General features: G+C 43.0%; 1 protein-coding gene across 4 annotated transcripts in view; it reads right to left on the bottom strand.

Annotated features, from left to right (window-relative positions):
- NT5C2 (5'-nucleotidase, cytosolic II) overlaps positions 1 to 24,115 on the bottom strand; it is a 61,018-nt gene extending 36,903 nt beyond the window's left edge. The window contains exons 1-2 of one of the 4 annotated variants that reach the window (XM_066323654.1): positions 24,043 to 24,115; positions 5,203 to 5,323 (exon numbers count right to left, since the gene is read on the bottom strand). In XM_066323654.1, coding sequence (XP_066179751.1) covers positions 5,203 to 5,303 — 101 coding nt within the window. In that variant the 5' untranslated portion in view covers positions 5,304 to 5,323; positions 24,043 to 24,115. Of the gene's footprint in view, positions 1 to 5,202; positions 5,324 to 9,360; positions 10,330 to 16,258; positions 16,558 to 24,042 lie in introns of those variants that run through there. The other 3 variants (XM_066323652.1, XM_066323653.1, XM_066323655.1) reach the window with 3 other exon arrangements.
- Positions 24,116 to 24,630: the final 515 nt, after the last annotated feature.

The following is a 24,630-nucleotide window of genomic DNA, read 5'->3' as shown; positions in this document are numbered from 1 at the left end:
CTATTCTGAATATTTGTAATTGTATTTAGAGATAGTATTTGGGCTTGAAAAATGGGGATGAAATAGTATCAGACAGGGGAAACAAAAGAAGGGCATAAACATCTCCTGGACACTTCTAGTAACATTTCCAACACCATGTCCCATAATTTCACAAGTCTAACTGTCCTTGCACAGTTATAGTGACATAAAACTGGAAAATCCAGTAATGACTGGAACTTCAAAGCATGATGAGGCTGTATCCAGAAACACAACTATGAGCACTTCCCTCTGAAATTCTGCAGGAATCAGATGCTAAGAGACAGCCTTGGCCATTTCTGTTTTCATTGTTTGGGGTTTCTTCCCATGCAATAGCAAAGTGCCAAGAAGCTCACATATGGATTCCATCCCAAAATAACACTTGTCTGCTCCCTGAAACTATTAAAGCTAAGGATCATGGGACATTTACAATGTAATTTCTTTGTTATTAATTTGGCAAGCGGTGTGCTTTTTTATAAGCTCACCCATTCTGCAGACTTGACACTCCCTCTCCCTCCTCCAGTGTCTAAAGGGCTGACACACACAGAGGCACACGCTGCCCTCTGTCACACACATGTCCCCACACAGGTCCAAGGAGCCTGCTCAGACACACCAGGACAGACCAGCAGAGCCTCCAGAGAGATCCAATACATGGAAATTCCACACGTGGCCTGTCCAAATGTGTTTGATGAAAAGAGCACTTTCAGACTGGTAAAGATTTGTTCTAATTTTCCACCTCAGTGAACTGATCATTTTGAAGCAACTTTAAATATAGCCATCCAAACAGATGAACAGTTTCAAGTCTCACAGCCTTGTTTATACAACATTTCCACCTGTTTGCAATCACTGATGATCCAGAAACAATAAAGTCAAGAAACAAGATTAGCAGTGAACAGCCCAGAGTCTACAAACTTGAACAAGCTAAAGTACATCTTTAATCCATTAAATCAAAACAACCAATTGGCAATCCTTTTGCTTTGTTATTATTCAAGTATATACTATTTTTTAATCCAGAATCTCAGTGTACAGTAACAGCTAAAATCACTTCTATCACCACCATAAGGTTCTCTGAAAACAAACTGTAGTACAAAACTATGAAGTAACTTATTTTATACTCTATCAGCAAGTCAGCAGGAAAATTAGGATTAGGAATCATGATGCCACATGCTCTGCACTAGCCAGTAAACAAGAGAGCAAGAAAAAACCCCAACAATTAAAACAGCAACAGAAAGCCCACATTCAGGATGAGAAGGTTGAAATGACTCTGATGCAAAATGGCAGAAGTATCCCAAAGCCAGTATGTTTAACAAAAAGGCCATTTCAGCCTTGCTGCTCTGTTAAGCCAAAACCACAGATAAATAAATATAAGTGCAAATACCTGTTTCCTGGATCTTGGTAACTGTCAGTAACAAGAGTGGATGGAACACCAACTTTTTCCATTATTTGCTTTAACTAGATGTGGCTGCTATTTAAACCCTAAAGAGCTATGTGAGATAATCCAGAGGGTGCCTAGAAGTGCTCACTCCAAGTTAAAAAATAGACACTAGGGCAATTTGGTGGCTCAGAGTCAACCTAGTTCTTGCCTAATTACAATCACATTAAATGACAGCACTCCTCCAGAACAAATGAGCAAGTGATTATCCTCTACCCGGAAAAGTCAACAAGCAGCACACGAGGGAGGTGGCCTCACAGCCACACACACCAAGTAAAAGCCTCCCAAGAACTACACACCCATTTTATTTCCGAATTAAAATCTGGGTTGCCAATAGCACAGTAATGCAGTATCCTCTTACCAGTGACCTCTGCTAGAGAATGAGTAACATGCAGCTTGCATATTAATTCATCTTCAGACCTCACCTCCAACAGGCGCCAGCAGTGTTGTGTAACAAAGGTCTGACAGCAACACCAGCTAACCAAAACCTTTCATTAAAGTTGTCAGAAATTCCCTGAAGATAAAACCTCACCACTTCTCCTCCTCAACTGATTTTTCTGATTCTATAGCTATAAAAATTTGATTCTGAACGTTCTTGCCCATGGCATTCAGATATCATTATGGTATAGTCATCATACTCTGAGTCAGTATGCACTACACCAGTTAAACCAGTCTCAGCTGGGGCTTCTGCCAGCAATTATCATATGTTGAACATCCATCCATCAATTATGATACAATTGAAAGTGCAGCACCTGAAAAAACACATTCCAGGTAAGAATGACCACTGTAAACAATGACTATTAGAATGGCATCTTCAGAGGTAATTTTTAAAAAGTTTTTTAAAAGTTTCAAGGCCACAAGAACATTTATATATATATTTAAGGTAAACTATTTTGCTTTTGGAAGCTTCTCCTTTTATTTCATCTGAATTCATTTACAATTCAAGCCTATCAAATCTGGTGTACTTCATGCGAATAAGAATGTTAAATTGATTGGTCTAGGTATCTCCACTGGTATTTAAGTAAGCATGAAGGAAACAAACAGTGAAACAAGTTTTTTAAATTTCACACTTCAGAAAACTAAGCATTCCTAGCAGCATTTAGAAAAACTGCTGAGTGACTCTGAGCTCAGCTAGGCTTTCAACATAGGTAATAAAAGCTCATCCCAATTATGCTCATCTGTAAATGTGGTGTAGCTGCCAAGTTCCTCCAGCCTTTCAGATTGGGCCCATAAAATAACTTTGACCAGTTTTAAGGTAACAAAAATGTAATAGGTTTAAATTCAGTGTTCTTAATGGCTTCGTTTCTAAGTCATTTTAGATTCATGTTTTCAAGGATTTTTCCTTTAGCTACTGGAGTAAAAAAAAAAAAAAAACCCAAAAAAAAAAAAAAAAAAAAAAAAATAACACACACACAAAAAAAAACCTGAAAGAAAAAGAGAAGAAAAAGAAGAAACAGAAAGAAAGTAAACTTGACAATGAGACCTTGTATTTTCTATTTCTTTTTTCATAAAATTTGCAGTGCTTCAGCAATATCCCAGAGTCAGAGCATGCCTGGACCTTAGTGAAACAAATTTATATCCTACAACTCATGGCTGTGACCAGCACATTCTGTGACCAGTATTCTGCATTCTAAGCATTAATAAAATACTAAAAAATATAATATCAAACACCAAGGGGAAATAACTTCAGTCATACTCTATCATGTTAAGTTTGCACTTTTTAAAGTAACATCACATCTGTTAACACTACGACCGTGAAAAGTACCAGAAATAGAAATCTGACAACACTGCCTCTGGAATGAGGTTGTTTCAGATTCTCACAATACTGGATTATCAAAATAACTCCCATGAAACTGGTATACCAAAGCCATTAATAGCTCAGATTTATACTACAGTCTTGGCATCAGGTTCTCTCATTCTCTCCCATTCCCTCCCTCTCTCTTTGAAAGAGGATAGCAATTCCAAAACAAAAAATGTGCCTCCCTTTAATGTATTTCCAATATTGTGCTTTCCATGAAAATCTGAGATGCTAGCAGCATTTCTGCTCAGTATATTTTGCACAGGACATTTCTAAATGCTAAAAGCAGGTATCTAAACTTTACCACAGACTAATTTTGGGCTACCAGATCCCAGCTCCTAGTGGGAAACTGTCCTTTACATGACTGCACTCCCATATTCCATAAGGAAATTGTTTCTGAAATTAAGGACTTCTTATAAAAGTAAGAGTAAACATGATGAGGACTTGAATGTATGAGCTCTTAAAGACAAGCACAGCTTCCTTTGGATCCTGTACAACATTTAGCGAACTGTCAGCATTTAACCATAACAAATGTTAAGGAAATACTTAGAAAAAATATAGGCATTACTCTGACTTGATTTCCATCAATCTGAATCAGAAGTAACCCAGCTAAAATTTTAAATAAATTTACGACACAAAGGTAAACCTGTCAATGACTGCAACAAGGTGATTTTTTTTTGACAGGGAATGGTATAAAATCCCTCTCTTCTTGCATGCTATATATAGTTACATTCATTAAATGCTTCCATATCTGACAAACCAGCTGACAGAAAGATTCAAATAATGCTACCACTTAAGACATGTTGCTCAAATATTCATTGGAAATTGGAAAGCTTCAGAAATGCATCACAGGATCCATTTCTTAGCCCTGGACACTGCAACTTGCACAACATGGCCCATCATATGATGCACTAAGGCATTTTTCTCAAATTAGATTCCATTTGGAGAATCAAAAGATATCTAACACTGCGAAAACACTTCCCCAGAAATATCACCAATGTGAATCACAAATACAACCTGGCATTTAAGCATGAGGTTGAGAAACTTGACTTCTTTTTCTGTTTCTACATTAGACATACATTTCCCCTTCTGCTGAATATCCGCTGATCATCACACTGTATGACTTCTCAAAATAACCAAGCTAAACTTCGAAGATACACCTCCCACAAACAGAATACTGACAATTACTAGATGCTGTTGTTTTTAACTCTGTAGCAGTCCAGACGTCTCATAAAGATACAGACTTCATACATCTTTTATGCTCTACGCTTGGAACCTTGAGAGCTGTGGACTAAATTCTTGGCTCAACCAAATCTCCAATGTGATCTTGTAAAAACAACCTAGTGCCTGCACTTTGATTCCCAAACTATAAATTAAGAGTGATAACATTCCTTTTATTTTGAACTCTTCTTTACTTACTGTAATTGTTTTTCAGCAAAGATGGTTTTATATATACCTAAGAGTGAAAAAGCTGGGCCCTTGCCTAGTGCTCCTGGATCCTCCTGTGATCACACAGTCAATCATACTAGATGTAATTCTCAAACAATTTCTGACCCCATTTGATTTCCTCCTTATCCATATTTGTGCATTCCAGTGTCCAAGGCTCTGCTCTCCCTGTGTTCACTGCAATAATTATTATAAAACCTCTGCCACTGAATATTTATTGACTTGAAAGCTTCTACCCAAAATCTGACTTTGATTAATCTTTTGACTGCAGTAAGAAGCATATCCTCTCTCGCTCTAGTACACGTATCTCAACTCAGCTGTTTGCAAGCTCCTCCAGGCCAGTGCTGTGAATTATCTCCTTCTAAGCTCTCTCCTACCAACACTTCTATGAGGAAGATAAGAACAACCTTCCTGTTTTACTAATAGGCAAAAAAACCACAAAAACACAACAACCAAAAACTCAAGAAATGTGGGATTTATGTTTGGTTTTGGAGCTTCACAGATGACCTACCGGTGGTAGGCTTCCCGGCGGTACTTTTTCAGAGCATGTCCATCCATGTTTGCAGGGAGATCTGCTGCATTCTGGAGTCGGTCGCTCCATGAGGTCGTCATCTTCAAATGCTTACTTATTTCTGAAAGATACAGAAAAGAAAAGCTTGCTTAAGTTCAAGGTTTGTTTTGCCAGAAAGTTGTCTGTTTCCTGGTATGAAGGAACTCCTGTGCCACTCAGGAAGTCTTGCAAAGTACCCAGTGGATTGACCTGAGAACGAAGGTCAAGTAAGATGCTGCTCTTTGAGATGTTAAAAGAGAGAGCTGGGAAGGCTGTTCTGCAAGGTTGCAAAGATATTCCTATCCATTGTGGTGAAAATGCATTTACAAACAGACACGTTGTTTTCATTGCTGAAAAGGGGTATTTTTTGACGCTAGAGTTACCAATATGCATTAGCTGTAGGTGATAGAAAACCCTTAATACATGAGATAAATTCAGCAGTGTAAACCGTACAAGCCCCACTGGGACTGACCTTGCCACTTTTACCACAAAGTGAAAACAAAGATCCTTGTCCCTGGCCATTTGATCTCTAAGCAAAGACAAAGCTTCAAACTGATGCTAAATTAGTAGAAACAATTGGAAGGAAAGTAGAAAGATGATCCTTTGTCCTCTGCAGGTCAGACACATTCAGGCAGAGCAAGAACACCCTGCAAACCTGTAACATGAGCTATGCAAATATTCACCGGCAGATCTTCACAAACATGAGCAGCCCTTCTCAAGTGCTGGCTGTCACAACCAAACCACAGTCAGTCCTTCTCATCAGGAGGGCCTCTGTGAGCAAAGAAGGGCACCTTTCCCAATTTTGTTATGGGGACACTGGGGCAATCCTGCTCGCCTGCTCCTTCAGCCAGACACATGCTGCTGCATTCCCTGGCACTAGGCGGGGTTATGAAGCAGCCCCAGGGTGGGTCTCAGCTCACCAGTCCAAGTCCTCACCTGTCAAAATCAACAGACCAAAGGTGAGGAAAGGCTGAGTAGTCCCCACTGGTCAACTGAACCCAGCTCAACCTGCCACAACACTGTCATTAGAGCTGGTGTGGAGAACAGGGTGGGAGACACAACCCACAGTGATACCGAATTGGGTAAAACATGAAACCACATTCTGGGGTAACCCACACAACTGCTGGACTGCAGGCCTTGGCTTGTTTGCTCTTCTTGAAGGAAACAAAACCATCCACAAACTACATGGGTAATGATATAGCAACCACATGTGGACACCTCTAAAATATGACTGCATTCATTTTACAGAAGGGAATTTACTGATTCCAGCAAAGTAGAGAGCAGAGCAAGTGTTCAAACGAGTGCTGGAAGCCACAGTGCTCTCAAGTGTCACACGCATGCTCCTCAAGGAAATCTGTATAATTTTTTCATTTTAAATTCTACTAAAGTGCAACAGTTCCAATTGTCATAGCACTTCTTAGTATATTTACCTACTAGCTGCTGGTCATAAACATCAAACAGAGAGCAAACAGCTTGTCTGCAAAAAATACTTTCCTCCTCCTCCTCCAGAATTCTCTGCTTGTCTCCCAGTTACTATAACCAAGGTTTACAAATGCATCTTCTGCCACATCCTAAAGGTCACCAAATTCAGGCCCTGGCAGGCAGCCCAAGAGACCGCATGCCATTGCTGAGAGCTCTCCCCCTGAATTCCCTGCAACACACCCAGGAGAGGAGGTCACCACAGCAAGAGGGTGACGCGCCATTCCAGCCAGCCACAACTTCCACAACAGGGCATGCAGGGAGAATCAGCTTCCAAAATAGCCCCAGCCACAGCCACCAAGGGCTTTACGAGTAATTACCAGCTATCTATTTAAGCCGTGCCCAAAGGCAGACAGAAGGCAGCACAGGACACAGAACTCAACGCCCCTGAAGCACCGACCTGTTCCCATTTCACTCGGAAGGCAGGGCACTGCCTGCAGCAAGGCTCCTCAGGGACAGCAAGGAGAGGAGCAGTGTCCCTGCAAGGGTCACACACTCAGCCAAGACACGCAGCAGAGGGAGTGATCTGGTAACACCCCAAGACTGCAAACTACAGAGAGGGCTTGTGCTCTCTGAGAGTGGAAAAGCATCCACCCCATGGACATTTCAAGATGGTCCAGATTATCACCACTTTGTCTGTTTTAAAGCTATTAGCCAAAGCTCCAGATGCAGATGTCCAGAGACATACTCATTGAAAGCCTCTAAAAGGCACATTAAACAGCTCTGAAAAAAATTGTTGTATGACTGGCCTTAGGCTTGTTAGACAGCTCTGGGTCTAGGTCTTCCAAACAAGTCCACATCCAAGCTTCCTGCCATTTAGAAGGGGTACACCACTCTGCTTACCCAGCCAGACACAGAGCAAGATTCAAAGATTTACACCCACAGACCACACCAGAGACATCGTGTTCTGCCAGCCTCTTCCTATTTCTTCTGCTTCCCATCACCACAACTGCACATCACATGCTGACACAGGTACTAAGCTAGGACTGCTTCTACAGGCCATCCATGCCAGACAGCTGACAGTATACACCAACAGTATCCTACAAAATACCCAAAAATCCAGGCGACAGAAGAATTTTAGCAGGCTACCTTTATAATATCTATTCTAAAATAAGGAATTAATGAAGCAGTTTGAACTCCTATGTGATGAAACCCTCCTCTACAGTATGAGAAACCAGATAACATTATTTTGTGTGTGTTGGGATTCAAAAAGCTGAGACTTGAGGAAACCACAAAAAAAAAAATCTGAGTTTCCATAACTGAGCAAAGAAGGCCTGAATTATTTCAACAATCCAGCAGTATTTTGCTGTAGATGCAATCAACAGAGTTTGCTGGCAGGACAATGTTTGTAGACAGAGGTAGTATCTTTTAATAGACCAACTAGTATGGCTGGAAAAAACAGACAGGCTCTTGGGTACACAAGCTTGCATGAGTTTTCAAATTCTAAAGGTTCCTCTAACGAAAAATATTACCTCCACCTTCAGGCTTTGCCCTGATTTATTAAAATATTTCTTCTAATGTTAACACAGCATTAAGTAACAAAAAATTATGATAAAGGTTTCTATTACACATACTCAAAGGCAGGCTTACAGCTTAGCAGGCTCCACTGACCCTGTGACAACAGCTTGCTGCCCTGAAACAAAACAGTGACAACTGACAAAATACATCGCAGGGATCTTCGCCACCCAAAAGTCTAACTCATGCAAAAAGCATCAAGGACTTCACTGAAATTATTCTGTGCTTCAAAGGCATAAAAATCAGCCTGCTTGGGTGGTAACAAACCTGGAACCTGTTCCCTGGATACAAATTCCCTCTTCCAAATAGAGGGAGAAAAATAAGAAGGAGAGAATCACTCCATACACTTGTAAGCCACTAGAAAAAACATCCAAGAGAGCAGGCAGACAGCCGGGCAGGATTCTCAACTCCAAGCAACTGAAATATGATCCATCTTTCTTTAGTTACAAATCTATTTTTGAAATCAATAATCTGTAAATAGCTTCACATAAAAATAGAAATCTTTACATAGATAAAGCATGTCAGAACACATCCCCATAATTTATTGCAAACATGCTCCTTGCTTGCGCTGTCTTAATTAAGCATCTGATAGTATTTATGGTGCAGGATTCCTTTTGAAAAGGTATTTAAATCTCAGCTGCAAAGCTTTGATACAGAGTTGTTGCCCAGCACATACGTTTTGGTCCAAAAGAACGTGAGACTTTTAGCATATATTTTGAATTAAGTCCATTTGTCAGATTTTAGATGATTTAAAGTATTATCCACAGTGTATTTTTTAAAAATACTCATATAAATTAAGTATGCATTTTCCTTCAAGTTATTAAAAAACTATTATTTTTTTAATCTTTTTCAGGTAGCAAATAGTTAGAAATTTCTGCACTTGATAATATCTGACATGTTCATGCTAAATGCACTGACAGCCTCTCTTTTTTCCCTGAGTTCATCTTGGCACTTTGATGATGCAATGCCAAATCAGAGGCATACACACTAAAACGCAGAGATGAACAAAACTCTGGTGACAACCCCACTATTTCCAGGATATTCTCCGGGAAGAGAGCTTATAGAGCAGAAAACAAAAGCCTCCCTAACTAAAGCCAAGGTTGTAGCGTACGCACACTGACTCACCGTGCACTACATCTGCCTCTTCTCACATGTTCTGCTTCAAGAATCATTAATACCTTGGCAGCACAGCCCACACACGTACGTGCACAGTGGAAAGGGGATAGAGAGAAAAGCATCACACCCAACGTTCTCTTAGGAGCTCTGTGTCTAGTCGGAGCCTGTGGGAGTACAGACGAGCCTTGTGACGCCCTTGCCAAGCCTGGAGCAGCTCCTGGATCCCTGCTGCAGCACTGCTCCATCTCCAAGTGCTTTGTGGGGTCTCAGCAAGGGAGGAGAGAACCATCCTAAAATCCTGAGGACTGGAAAAAGCAAAGGGAGCAGGAGCAGGGTTGGCTTGTTCATGGTTCACGTCAAATTCCTGGTCTGGGTCACGACACAGCCTCAAGAATAGGGCAGGGGAGGGGAAAAGTGATCTTTTCTGCAGCTTAGAGGACTGTCCATGTAAGGGTGGTTAGGAAAAGCAAGTGACTCACTTTCTAGGAGCATTCCACTCCCTCCACTGAGGGCAGAAGTAGCTTGCACCTTGTTCAGGCTAGACACTTGGGACAGCGAGCACTGGAGGAGGTGAAATCCACTCAAGTTTGCATCATACCTCCCGATCCTCTGGGATGGGCAGTGAAAAGTGGCCAGGACCGTGTCCGTGTCATCCCCCTCAATGGCACCTCTCAGTGCCACTTGTGAGCAGGGGCTGGGCAGGCTCCTGGCCTCACCAGAAGTGCCATTCTCACTCCTGCAATGCCAAAGCACTTCACCAGCTCCTGTTCACATAATACATTTACAGGCAGCAAAAGTGCTGCCCCATTTTGTCAGCTAAGGATAGGAAGGCACAGAGAAGGTAATAACACAGAGCAACTGTGTATCAAATGCAGAAGCACTAATTCCTCAGTCCCTGTGCTAAAAGTCAGAGTTCCTGATGCTGTCAGGATGAATTACAGATACACTGCATACTTTTACACAAATTCAAATTTCAGTACTTAGCATCAACTGGCAGACAGAGAGAGGTCAGCCTGTACTTCTACGTGACAGAGCCCACAGAGCAGGAGGCTTCTGATGGCTCCAGGACACAGGGATTGCATGGACGCCAAATGACGCTCTGATTTTACTCTGAATTGCAGCCCTACACACTACCTCTGTTAGTGCACATAGCTCCTTCCCTCTCCCTCATCCCCTGGGATGACAATTCAAACCACTCTTGTGTTTTACTGCCAACACTTCTGCTTGATGGCCAAAGGCAAACTGTTTCCAAGAGGTGTTTTTAATTAGCGATGCTTTCAGAAAATTACTAGGTCCATGACTTGGGAGATAAGCCGTGCTGCTTGTAAATGATCTAAACCAGAAAACTTTTTTTTCTTCCTCCTTGTGCCTAAAGTTAAAATCTTCACATGAAGATCTTCCACTTCTGCGCAGTTGCCTATCTGACAGGAAGATTTCACATTCATTATGGCAGGATGGGCAAAACACATTCTTCATATTAGAATATTAAATTACTTCCAAGAGACACTTCAAAGCCTACTCTCACCTCATGGTAATTGAGGTTGGCTTTAAGCAGGATAATTCTGTATACTGATTACAGGGTATTAGAGGTAGAGAGCTGCTGTTGAGAACCTGTTAAGGTTAACCACAGACATGTGTAGTGGGCTAACAGGTGCCACTTGTGGTATCCAAAGAGCCACTGGATTACATTAGATTGATAACACCCTCCTTGCTCCATGGATCATACAAAACCTCCTAGCTCCAAGCCTGCAATCTCTGACACTGGCTCTGACTCTTCCTACAGCAAGGGGGTAGCAGTTACTCCTGGACACCACCACAGTGCTTACATCATGAAGCTGCTTTTTCAAGAAAAAAATGCTGTTTGTGAAACTGATAAACCATTCCCAGTCATATGTTCATCTGACTATGGTCTGACTGATAGAAAATGGTAATTCATGGACTATTTCTGAATGGGTAAGATATAAGAAAGGAGAATTCTACTCATCCCATTTATTATGGGATTTGATCTAATTTCAGGCTGAATTTTATCTGTTTTAAAGCCAGATACTAAAGTCATATCTGTGTATCAAATATGTTGTAAAATATATTTAACAAATCCCTATTTATTTTACATAGATTTTTTTAAATCAGAATATTTCTACTGACAACCATACCCACAGAGTGGCTGTGCAGTTCCTAGAGCTCCAGCAATACTCCAGGACCCAAATGCACTAGACACACTAAAACCCAGAAATATATTAATTTGAAGTTTCTTCTCATGTCCATCCATTTCTATCCAAGGAGTTCTATTCATTCAGGAATTCCAAGCAGCATTAGTTCATTAAAATAATTTATGTATTATTTAATTACCATCAATTATATGGATAGTTAGAATAGAATTTGGAAAATGATAAATCTGCAGTGCAACTCTGAGGAGCAAACCTCAAATCTGACCCTTTCTGAGTACCATGAGACCATCCATTCTCCTCATCTATCTGCAAATGAGTCTAATCCCTTGAAACAGGAACTCCATCCTCCAGTGAGCTAATAAGCATATTTTCTGTATTCCATATAGCTTGTACTTCTCACTTTTCTCATATAATAAAATAACTACCATTTGAGTTATTTCCAATTTACAGCTCCTTACACAAACAGTTTGTTAGGAGCAATGCTATTTCTCCACTTCTGTAACTCTAGTGCACCCTGTTCTCCCAGCAGTTGAAAAGAAAAGGAGAAGGACCATACTTAAGGAATGTGAGACTTGATCTAGAAGCACAAGAGCAGAATTAGCAAACATGAGCTCTCAAAGAAATGCTGCAGCTGCAGGTCAAATATGATCCTTGGATGTACAAGACTACCAAGCAGGACTCCATGTCTCTGTCTGTCACTGACACAAACTCTGCTGGAAAACTGTCTTCAGCTGGCCGTCCCCATTCAGATTATACTGAGAAAGGAATAAAGCTGTGAGAGAGAGTAAGGCTGGAGTGGAAGGCTGCCAGTGTACAGAGAGTAGCTCTGCAGGTGATTTGAAAACAGTCTAGAAGCATTTGCACACAAGCAAGCAGCCTGACTGTGGAGGGCTCTCAGTCTACCAATGACAGAACAAGACCCTGTAACTGGAAGTTAAATAAATCAACCAACACAAAAATACTAACAGACACGAGAGTTAACTACGAAACAACAAATTTCTGAAATACTTTCCCCATCATCAGAGGGTTCTAAATGAAGTGTGTGGGGGTTTCAATCAGCCTTTTTTTTTTACAGAGTCAGGAATTAATGCAGCAAAGTCAAACGGTCTGAGCTATACAGCAGGTCAGTCAAACTGAGCATCATGCCTCAGGAGACTCTTCCTCACCTTATACCCCAATGCCTCAGTGGACACGAGGCTGAGGCACAACCAGGGTTCAAAACAAACCTCCAGAGAGTGGTTTCACATGGACAGAAGGTGAGGGGATAAACAAAGGGCTCTTCTGAGCCTACGCCAACATAAACCGTGTGCCCTGAAGGCCCTGGGAAACTCTCTTCCTTGGGAAAAGGGCTTCAGCAGCCTCTGCCACAGAGGTTCCCAAACTGCTGTCCAACTGAGCACCTGCCAAAGGCAAGCATGGACCTGCCTACCAAGATGTTCTCACTGCCTTTTGTTTCCAGCTGTTAAATTCCAGCAAGAAACACTTAACATAGTTCAAAGACTATACTCACATTGGTTTTCCCATAAGCAATTGCTCTAGTTGCCCAGGGTCTTGGAAGATTAAAAACTAGAGATTAATTTGATGCCTTTACTGCAATAAGACTCACCCTACAGAAATTACTTATAGTATATTTATTTTAAAATATTTATCAGAGTTTGCATATATTTGCTTTAGCTGAAAAACTGGGCAGTAAACTTCGATGCCAATGCCCACCACAACAGGAATTCAGTGTTTGAATGATACCTGCAAATACTATCTTTGCCATACAGATGAAGCCTCACAGCATGCCAGCCAAGCTGTAGGCTAACATGAAGATCACAAAAGGCAGAAATATCAGCATGGAAGTATAAACACTGAGTTCTGCAAATCAGAAAGGGAAGTCAAGATAATTTTTTTTTTTATTCAAACTTTTTTTTTTATTTTTTTTATTTTTTTTTCCCCTCAGAACAATGTGCTGGCAAGAATAGACAAATGTAATCCCTGGTACTCAGCAGACAGAATCTTTGCTCCCTGTTCTCAAAGGAAACTGCCAGTTTCTCCTCCCTTCCCTTGTCACTCCTAAGTAGCACCACTGGTGTTCAGCCTGTTCAAGGGTTTATTCCCAGCTGAGGACAGCCAAACACCGTGTGAGTCACAGTTCCCAAAGGGAAGAACAAGATGAGACGTGCCACCCCCAGAGAGAGAACTGGGAAGCCATCCTGCCACATACCAATTTCAAACCAAGGAGCAACAGCCACTCTAACCTGCTATTAAGGATTATACAACAGTAGCTCTTTTGGCAGCGGGTCAAAGTGTTTCAAAACAATGATGCTTTTCATTAGATTCCACTGTGTTTCGGGAAGCAAATGCAGACTACCAGGACTTTCCAGAAGCATGGAGCAAGTGACAAAGTATTTGAGATGCACAGCTGTGACACAGGCATTCTGAGAGCATCCAACCAGCTTGGATAATGAACAGCCAAAAGTTCACTTCATCTTCTGAACGTGAAAGTTGAGGGAGGACATTTTTATTGTCTTTCCTTACTGACTGAGCTTACTGGTATAAAAACCCTCATCTCTGAAGATCACATCCCTGCTTCATTAATATTTTATGGGAAAAGCAAAGATACTGAAACTTCATTCTAGCTTTTTCTAGTCTTTAAAAAGAAGGATGATTTTTTTAGAGACACTAGAATCCTCTTCCATGCAGGACGGGCCCTCTCGACACATTTATGGGATATACACAAACAGATGTGACAGCACAATCAGCATCTGAACCATCTCTGCAGGCTGGAAATATGAACTCACATCTCCCTCCAGCCTCAGCAGAAAGCATTCCCTGCTCAGCCCCCGTGAGAAGAGCCAGCTGGCTGGTCAGCCTGAATCCCAGGGCTCTAGACACAACACTCGCCAAGGGACACACTGCTGAGTAAAGAACTGGGGAACACTGGCTCCTCCTTCATTAAAAAAAGGGATTGAAAATAAACACTGAGATCAACAGCTGAAACCAATCCAATAATGCTGAGAACTGCTCTGTCAAAAGTGAGAACTTTCTTTTCCCTGTTAAGAGTTTTCTTTTCCAGTGCCATTCCCTTCTCCTCCCAGCTTCTTTAAGGAAAAAGCTGACCAAATGCTTATATACTAACATGGTCTCTCTTCTTTTTGAGAACTTACCCAACAATAAGAAACAGATCTTTGACAAATAAACCCATCTTTCCAAAAACCAGATGACTATGGAACTATGCCAGACACAGAATAATACCCAGCAAAGCCAGGGACACATCATATACAAAACTCAGCCAATTTTCAAGTTCCTATTTGTTAAAAAAAAAACCCAAACCAAAAAAACAAAACTCCTCAGCTGTAAAGGGCACTGTGAAAATAAACACAGAGATAATTTAGTAAGGAGGATCCTGATTCTCTGCTATCCTAACATAGAGGGCTCCAGACAGATACGAGCCTAATACAGACTTCACAGGCTTCCTGCTTTCATCCACAATAATGGTTACCCAGCTCCCTTCGAAGAAGCCTTCCCTGAGGCTGATCCAGCCTTTCAGGTGAGAGCAGCCTGTGTGCAGGCTCAGCTCATGGAAATCGACGTTGGGCTGATACTCATACTGATGGACTGATTATCTCATACTCTCCCGAAGTGCTCACAAATGCCAGAAGTACAACTCCCTCTTGCTCTGTTCTTCCTAGTTCATTACCTACACGTACTCCTGCCCTGCAACGTGCAACACACAAAAGTCCTCTTTCTTCCCAAATCAGAGGCTGGCCAGTACCCAGCACTCACCACAGAGCTCACAAAGGCACGTACCCAAACCCTACCCTGAGTCTGTTCTCAGCAGGCAGCAGCTCCCTGCCGACGTGAAACAAGCCACACAGACCTACCAACCGCAAAAAACTGGGGAACGTGCAGACTCCACACGTTTTGAAGCGCTCTTACCATGGGAAGTCCCACCCCTCCCACCCCTGCCCCATAAGGAGAACAATTCATTACTTTTCTGACCTGTTTTTTTAATCAGAGGCAAATATAGTAATTATAGTCTGCCTGATTACAAATGAAATTACAAATCTGTCCTAAGGGCACAATACTGTCCCTACCTAGATGTTATCAGCCCCCAAATCTCATTTAATCTTGACAGATGTGTAGTACCAAGGCACCACTACAGGAAACTCTACAAGTAAATTAATTGTACTAATACTTTCTTTGCAGTATACGCAAGCTCTTCCAAAAGACTGCTAATATGCACAGCTTTTGTTAGTCATCCTATGTGACTAAATTCATTGGTAAAATAACTGAATGTCTGTGATGACTTTGAGCTCTTGCTAGGTTTCTGCCTTCTCTTTGATAACCTAACTGACTCAGCTTTATCAAGTGATTCCAAAGACCTACATTAAACCGTTTTCCAACTGAACCAACCTCTTTTCTTTGGAAACTTCTTACTATCTGTCCAAGCAAAACACAAACCACTAAGTTAATTTGGGGAAACAGTCACCTTTCCATGGGCCATTCAGTTCCCTAGGTTTTAATATTAAATCAAGCCTGCTGACACAGGAGCCTGTTCTCTGACAGGAGCAGAGGAGGACACAGAGTGTTGTCTCTGCATTTGTCTCAGTATAAGCAGCTTTCAGAAGGAACACGATGAAGTGACAGATCTACTTCATCAGCTGCAAACTGGAAGAAAACCTGCCAGCCTGAAGGATGAGAGAACATTAACAAACAACTAAGAAGGCATCATCAGCACATCACTGTTATACCAAAACCTGAGCTGAGAGTTCCCAATACTGAAGCTTCCCTCTGGTCAGGACTTCTCTCTTCAGAGAACCTCACGTATCCTGTTGACATAGACTTGCAGATGCATTCAGCAGCGTGAGGTCTTGTCCTGTTGCAGGTGACCAAACAGCTTGGATCCCCTGGGTTCTGCGACACCTCTAAAAACCTCTGTCCCTAGCAGAGCAATATGAAAGCTCTGATTCACCCAGGACTTCTTTTTCAGCGTGTTACCTGACCTACTGTAGCCACTAAAAAAAAGAGCTGACCACACGCCCAGCCAGCACAAAGCTTTCTGGGCAGCCACAGAAATGCCTCCTCCTAATTGCTTTCAAATCAGCAAATGAAAAACTCCCAGCCTTGCTTTGAGCGTCACAACACAGGAACACAGTTCTCTACATGTTCTAACCTTTCCAATATTTGTTCCTGACCCCACCAGCACACATTGATTTATGAGGCCTCACAGTGCGTTTTATTACTGTCTTTGTTAATATCTACTCTCTACAAGTCTGTGAAGAAAAATGAGTGGTAGATGAGTAAAACACTGTTAGTTTTTCATCATCTGTTCCCTCCTGATTGCTCAAGTTTAGCAAGCAGAGAGAGTATTTTGGCCTTGGCTCATAAAACTGCCAGTGCAATATTGAAAGAGAAGTTAAAACACATGTAAAACAAGAGGTTAAGAACCTACCTGATCTCTTATCACATAAAAAAAAAGGTTAGATTGCAAACGTGTTTTTAACTAACTCTTTGAAAAGCTACAGTGTTACTTTGATCAGACGTGAAAAAGCCCCCAAATTACTGAAGGCCCCAAATTATTATAATTCAAATTATTGAATTATAGATGGACACTCCATCTCAGATCACAGCAAGTAAAACTCTTTCCAATTTGTATAAATTTTTTAATATAATATCACATGTCTGATGATGATTCCAGAAATGACATTTTTAACATATTTACTCTCTATAAAATCATTCTATTTCAACCCCACTATAAAAACAATTTTAACAAACAACGGAACATGCAAGACACATTCTGCTCAGGATGTCTGCAGTCACCAACTGGTTAAGAGTACACGGAAGCTAATGCCTTCTAGAGGCTAAATTCACATAATTAACTTCAAAGGACTTAGCCGAAGATCATCTGGTGTACCAGTCACTGCTTAGGAGAGACACTTCTGGGAACAGCAAGCATTTTCAGATAGAGGAGATGGGGTTTGTCTCTACTTACCTGAACACTTAATCTGGTAAAAAAAACTCTAGCCTAGCTCTAGGCAAAAACACCATTTTTTATCCTTTTTCCCTAGTAGAGCTCTACCCAGCCATGTCTGCTGAAATCTTGCTTTTAATTACAGGTGGAATACAGTGGTCTGCTGAGCACTTCTTCCTTCACAGAGACCTGGTTCACATGTTTGCATTTTCCTTTAGGCTATGCTATATATTCCATTTTGGGTTTTTTTAAAACACAGGTAAGCAATGGGGAAATGCAGCATCCCCAAGACTCAAAGATAGGCTGTCTTGCTGGCCTGTTCTTAACAACACAGATGTACTGACTGATACTTGCAGCATAAAGCAGAAAATGAAATTTGACTCCTGCCTCAGTTTCCAAACAGCAGAACTAACAGATAACTTACCAGTCTGGCTTGCCTCTATGCTAAATTCCTCTTTACAGCTTCACTCAGCCTCTGGTGTTCAATGATGAGAAAGCTACAGCAACTGAACTGGAAGAGCAGTGTCCAGGGTCAGTGTTAACTGATGCTCAGAAGACCTGCAATTTATGGTCAGCTGCTCAGGTTTTTTCTTTAAGAAATGAACTCATCCCAACCTAAAAGAACACACTGGGAGTAACACTATAAAAGTGGAACTGAACAAGCAATGAAAAAGAAACAATTATGCAGCTATTATGGGCATCTGCTCTTAAAAGCTCTTAGGGAATACTGCATAGGGTGCCAGAAAGGACATGATGTAAGCAGGACACTTGGGATCAAATTTTACAGCCCCTTCCTGTGACAAGGCCACATACATCTTTGCATAGTCTTGAAATGGAATTGCTTTGTAACATCCAAAAATATCAGAGAGAAACATTTGAAATACCTTTGCCAACATGTTTAGCTATTCCTTCAGGGAAAAAAAAAAAAAAAAAAAAGGTATCTTGGAGACAGAGAAAACAAACTAAATCAACATTAGAAGATTAATTATTTTTGATTGCAACTGTTCTATTTACTGACTTCCAGAAACTACCTATGCTGCCTGCCCTTTGCTAGCACTTATTCTTAGATGTTGTTATTGGTACTTGCCATGTTATGATTACAAAGGTCTAGTGTAAACCTCAGGACCTCTTCTGGGTTTCTGAGAGCAGAATATTCACATGCTCTTCTCTGACCTCATGTTCCTGATTATTCAATGTGCATGCCTATATGTTACTCACCACCAACTGAATCAACCCAAACACCAGCAGCAAACACTTTCAGCTAGTCTAGAGAACTCTGGGTGCTTTATGCTAATCCATCTTCAGTCTTTTGAACTTACCTTCCTTTCCAGGTTACTTTACAAACTGACTACAAAGCTTCTCTTGTTATACACCATGGCCAGACACACTGCATTTGATGCAAATGCCAAGAGGAGCACGGTCCAAGCAGTCAAAAATAAGCTGATTCCCATCCATAGCTAACATTCTCCAAAGGAGATTTCAGCGGCAAACACTGCCTGAACAGCTAAATGCTTCCTCCTGAACCCAATGGACACAGCTGGGATGCAGCTGTTCCTACCACAGCAGTGCAGGCAGCAGCTGCTGCCAGGGAAAAGGCAGCAGCTCACACAACAGAGGGACAACCCACCCCAGAAGGTCTCACAACCCAAATCTGGCCACCAAAACTGCCAAAACTGGATCATCTCAGTTAGAAAACAAAGTGTACCTTCCTGGAAGGTTCAGTGAGAAGTTGCTTCCTGAAAATCTAGCAAGAATGTATCTTAAGAGTTTTATCTATTATGCCGTTGTTCACAGGGAGAACAAGGCCTGGGTCAAAGCCAGCTAATCCAAAGGCCTGCTCTTAAATACACAGTGGAAAACCACTCTACTTCAGAGCCTCCTGCAGAAATATGTACTGGAAATCTCTGTTTTACCCCTTCCTCTGAACCAGCTGTGCCAAGCAAGGTTTAATGGTAATCTTGCAGTAAGCACAGAGGCAAAATAGCAAGTCTCTGAAAGTATCTGAAACACAGCTAGGAGCTGCGAATACTTCACAACTCAATTAAGCTAAGTTTGGACCACATAATGACTTCAAGGAGCTGTTGTTTTAAATCACTTGTGGTGAAAAGAGCCAGAATGCAGTTACAGCGACCACAACCGCCTTATTTCCAGGCTGGGTGCAACACGAGCTGCACTAGAGTACACTGCACATCTGTTTCGACTAACTTCACTTTGGAGCCACCTTCAAATCTCACAAGAATCACATCTTGGACCTCCCTTTCTTCTTCCACCCATCTACAAAAGCTCTGCCCACACATTTTTCAGCTTCAAAAGAGAAATGAGCAGGTTTCAGTCCCTGCATAATTTCTATAGGTGTCTCATTACTGTGGCTCCTGCTCTCCACATCTGATGGGCTCACATCTTTGCAGAACTTAAGTCACTTTGAGCTGGTATGACACACAGGGGAAGAACACACTTGTTTTCTTCCTTGGTTGCTAAGAGAAGCATGCAGATGATCAGAGTGGGGTCTCTAACCTCCCCAGTTTAGTCAGAATGGTGTCTCTAGTGAAACCACCAAAAAAGAGCTGACTGTGCTGGTAAATCCCACAGCAGGTATTCATGCCCAGAGCATGGTAAGGTCACCATCAAGCCATACGTTTAACCTCTACCATGCTATACCAGACTTGAAAAAGTGACAGGACTACGAGTTCTGGCACACAGCCACCCACTGCTCCTACATCTGGGGACCCAATCATCCAGGAAATAAGAGTAAATCTGCTTTTCATCTTTGTAGTAAGGTGCACACACTGCTACACATTCAGCTAATATTAAAGATTCAACACAGATTGCCATGGGTTTTTTAGGCTGAATTACTCAGGTTCCCTGCTCAATCTCACATTGCCATATAAAATATGTATTTCTCCTAATATGGCTTCATTCAGGCAAATCTCCCCAGCATCTTTTTAGCCCTGCAAACACATGCATGAGATTTAGTAACTACATTTATGTAGGCAGGTTTAGATTATGAACTGCTTACAGTGGCTACCTTAAGGACTGATGCAATTTTTTCCAGATGTTGCTTAAGGTCTGTTTACCATACATGAAGTTCTATTTATTGTATACACTGGCTTTCTCTGCAGTTGTGCTAAAGAAGCAGACTCAGATTAAACATGTGATCACTGTGTAGAGTGCACAGTTCCAGGTTTTAGGAACCATTCCAGTTAATAAGTCATAATGATTAAAAAACAAAATACAGCTCATTGCTACAAGCATCATAATCATGACACATAGTAATTTCTTTAATAGCACAAAACAGACATTTTAAAATAAGAAATATTTGTATCAATGTGCTCTTCAAAGACACTCATAAAGAATATGATTTAGCACAGAATAGCCACCTCTTGAGGACTCGGATTGTGGCCATTTCAAATAACAATTCAAATTTTATTTGTGCTGCTGACACTAAATAAATAAAATTTTAAAAGCAGATGCAGTACAGACAATAAGCGAGGAATTCCCATGCACTGACTTGGAAACCTCTCTTCCCAAATACATCCCGAAGAGCCAGGCAAAGCTTCCCCTCCTGGGCACATTCTGTTCAGTTTTCTCTCCTATTATTCTCAGTGCTAAAGAAGCCACAGCTGTTTCATATCAGGGCTCCCAGTGTTTGTGGGCCACCCCAGGCAGGGACCTGGTGCAGAGCAGGCGCTGTGAGCTCATCCCGAGGCACAGCACTCAGGCTGTGCTGGCTACAGTACTGTCCTCAGTTTCCCTTGGTAGAGCCAGAGTGCCCTGCTCTCATCACTGGATGGCATGTGAGTATTCCTTATCCTGACGTGATTAGTTACTGAGGTGTTCTTTCAAAGGAGTGAAGGCACAGGGCTGCAGAACAGTGAGCCAGTTCCTATGACAACTTTCCACTGCAGGCTGGCTGGAGACCACTAATCCACTTTCCCCAGGCCAAGCAGCTTCTCCGTGGTAACGCTGCTTTGTGTAGGATTGTCCCCAGTGCCCAAGCAATGGCAAATTCCATGGTACTGAACCACCCAGACTCCATCCACTGCACTCCCTAATTTAAAATTCCCGCAAAACAATGGGTTCACAGGGTGCAACTGCATGACCACACTTGTGTCTCTTGCTCAAGATTTTCAGGGAAGAGCTGTGGTCAGCTCTTCTTCCTGCACCTCCTCACTAGTCAGTATCTACAATTCCTGCAGGATACAAAGGTTGCAGACTCTCTCAGCTTGACCTGGAGAACCAGACCTGCTCTGCAGCCAGGCTGCACAATGCCCAGATAACAGCTCAGGCTGCAACAGCTCACCCACCCACCTATCACTTTTCAGCAAGCATTATTTTATTAAGCTGAATTGCAAGTCAGTGTTATGATGTGATTAAATAAAGTGATCTGTTTTTTCAATAAGCATTATTTAAACATTGTATTCTAAGAGTTTGCTTCTCTTTTAATTCCAATGCAAAAATAATATACTTGTATATTTTTGAAGAAATAAAACACTCCTTTCAGTGTTCCCCAAAAAAAGCACAATGCCACAATGTTTAGCAGTAAACACCGCACTAAGCCTTCTGTTAAAAAAAAATTCCCCTGAAAGTTAAAAAAAGTCTAGGATAAATATTTCTAGTGATTTTAAGAAGGGTCTATTAGCTTTCTCTTCAAGTTATATTAGGAATCAAACATGACAAGGAGTGACAGTTCTAGGGGGATATTATTATCATCATCATTATGATGATTAAAAATTGCCTACAAACTGGAAAACTGCCTGGGAAAGTTTCATGCTGCACCTGATTTTCGCTAGCATATATCCCAGAATCATCATATAACACTACTGCTACCAGTGCAAATATACTAACAGGCTGCTAATTTCAAACCTCAGCTGAAAACATCTCTCCCATTCTTACAGCTTTTCTCCCCATTTCTCTCTGCAATTGTACTTAATTCAATGGAGCATTCTAAATGCAGTTCGGTAGTGCATTTGCCATACAATTTGTTTCAATGACGCTGTACAGAGTAAAGGTTGTATTGTGCTATATAATGAAACCACATCTATGCTTGAACAAATCCCAACTGCTGTTAATCAAACCAGCAGGTTCCTGAACGATCCTTTGGACTCTGGACTAATGGCAATAGATTATTTTAAATAGCAGTTTCACTCTAAAATATGTTTAGGTTGACACAGGCTGACATGGACAGTGACAGACTTCCTGAGCTAAGCTGATTGATTTGCATGTAAAACACTGGGGGTTTTGCTCAGTGCTGGAACTACAAATTCAGCACTTGAACCGAAGATCAAAATGCAGATTTGCGTTTTGTTTCTGGTTTTCAGTGAAACCAGACAGCACCTGAAAGGGCCTAAAAATGTTCCTATTTTCAGTTCCATCATAATGACAAATGAGTATTTGGATCAATACATTTCAGTTGGTGACGGATGTTACTCTAAACCGACACAGAGATGTTTCTAAGTGACTACTTGGAGAGCATTTTGCAATCTTCGATGTTCAAACAATAAATCTTACAGAGCTAAAAAAAATATTTTAGAACATGAGTGATTATGGCTTGGGAGGAATGTTCTCAAGACCACGTCAAAGAGGAGCCTTAACATCCAGCTTGGCAGCCTTTAGAAACACTAGCAAGGGAATAAACTTGAGCGTTTCATAATCTCAGTGGTTCCAGGAATTTTCAAAACTGCCTGTGCTGCAAGAAGCAGTACTGTCGTATTAAGTCATCTGGTCTATCAGAGAACCAGTGTAGGTTTGTTTCCATCATACATTTTGCAACATTATTTTTGGCAAGCAAGGAGAGATTATGGAGAAAAAAAAAAAAAAAAAAAAAAAAAGAGTAAGCAAAATGCGAGGAAAGCAATCTTGCACTGGTTTCCTTTATTTATTTATTGACTTGGTGCCTCGCTCCTGGCTTTAGGTTATCAGCTCCAGCCTGACAGAGCCGGGCTGCCAAGAGCAAGTCAAACGGAACGGAGCGGGAGCGCTGACAGCGAGCCCTCGCCCCGACCCTCGGCTGCCGGGACCGCGCCGTTCCCTCCGCGCCCAGGGACGGCATCGCCGCTCGCCGCCTCTCCGGCCGGGCGGCGGCCGCCCCGGGGGGACCCGCGGGCGGGAAGGCGCCGCCGGGACCCTCCAGTCCACGTGGAGCGGAAGGAAAGCGGAAACGGAGGCACCGGGTGCCGGCCCCGGCCCTGTTCACAAACACCGTGCCCGGGGCTCGGGCGGCGGAGCGGGCACGGAATCGCCGCCCTGCCCCGGGCGGGGGCAGCTCGGGGGGCTGAGGCAGGGCGCGGGGCTGCTCCGCCCGGGGCGGGACGGGGCAGCGGCGGCTGCCAGGGCAGGGCCGGGCAGGGCAGGGCGGCGGCCGGCGCTGCCCCGGGGGTCTCCCCGCGCCGCCCCAGCCCCGGCCGCGGGCTCAGCACCCCCCTCGCCGGGACGCGCGCCCGAGGGAGGGGGCGCTGCCCACCCCGCCACCCGCCCCAGCGGTCCCCGGCGCGCACCCGCCCCGCGCGCGCACCCGCCCCCCGCGCGCTCCCGGCACCCGCCGCGCGCGCCCGCGGCCGCTCTCACCTCCCGCCGCGCTCGGGTGGAACTGCCCCGCACCAACTGCCGCAGCGCCCGCGCCGCCCGCACTGCGCAGGCGCCGCCCGCGCCCCGCCCCGCCCCGCCCGCCGGCAGGGAGCGCGGGCAGTGTGCGAGCCCCGCGCGCGCCGCACGGCCCGCGGCCCAGGGACCGTCGGCAAAGTGCGAGACCGCGGCACCGGGGCCGACACGGCCGCGGGCGTGAGGGCCGTCTGGGGCGTCCCCCTTGTGCGGACACACTGCAGGAGCTCGGCCTCTTCGGTCTGCAGAAGAGGGGCTGAGAGGGGATCTCATGAGTGTGCATAAATGTCCCAAAGACGGATGCTGAGCTCTTTTCAGTGGTGCCCAGTGACAGGATGAGGGGCAGTGGCCGTAACCTAAACCACAAGAAGTTCCACCTCAACATGGGTCATAGAATCACGGAATGATGTGGTTGGAAGGGACCACAGTGATTGTCTGGTCCAACCTCCCACTCAAGCAGGGTTATCTGAGAGGGCATGGCACGGGACTGTGTCCAGATTGGTTCTTGGACATCTCCAGTGAGGGAGACACCAGGTCCTCTCTGGCCAACCTATA

Source organism: Sylvia atricapilla, chromosome 8 (assembly GCF_009819655.1).
Source record: "Sylvia atricapilla isolate bSylAtr1 chromosome 8, bSylAtr1.pri, whole genome shotgun sequence".
Lineage (NCBI taxonomy): Eukaryota > Metazoa > Chordata > Aves > Passeriformes > Sylviidae > Sylvia > Sylvia atricapilla.
This window is presented reverse-complemented; position numbering and strand designations above follow the sequence as displayed.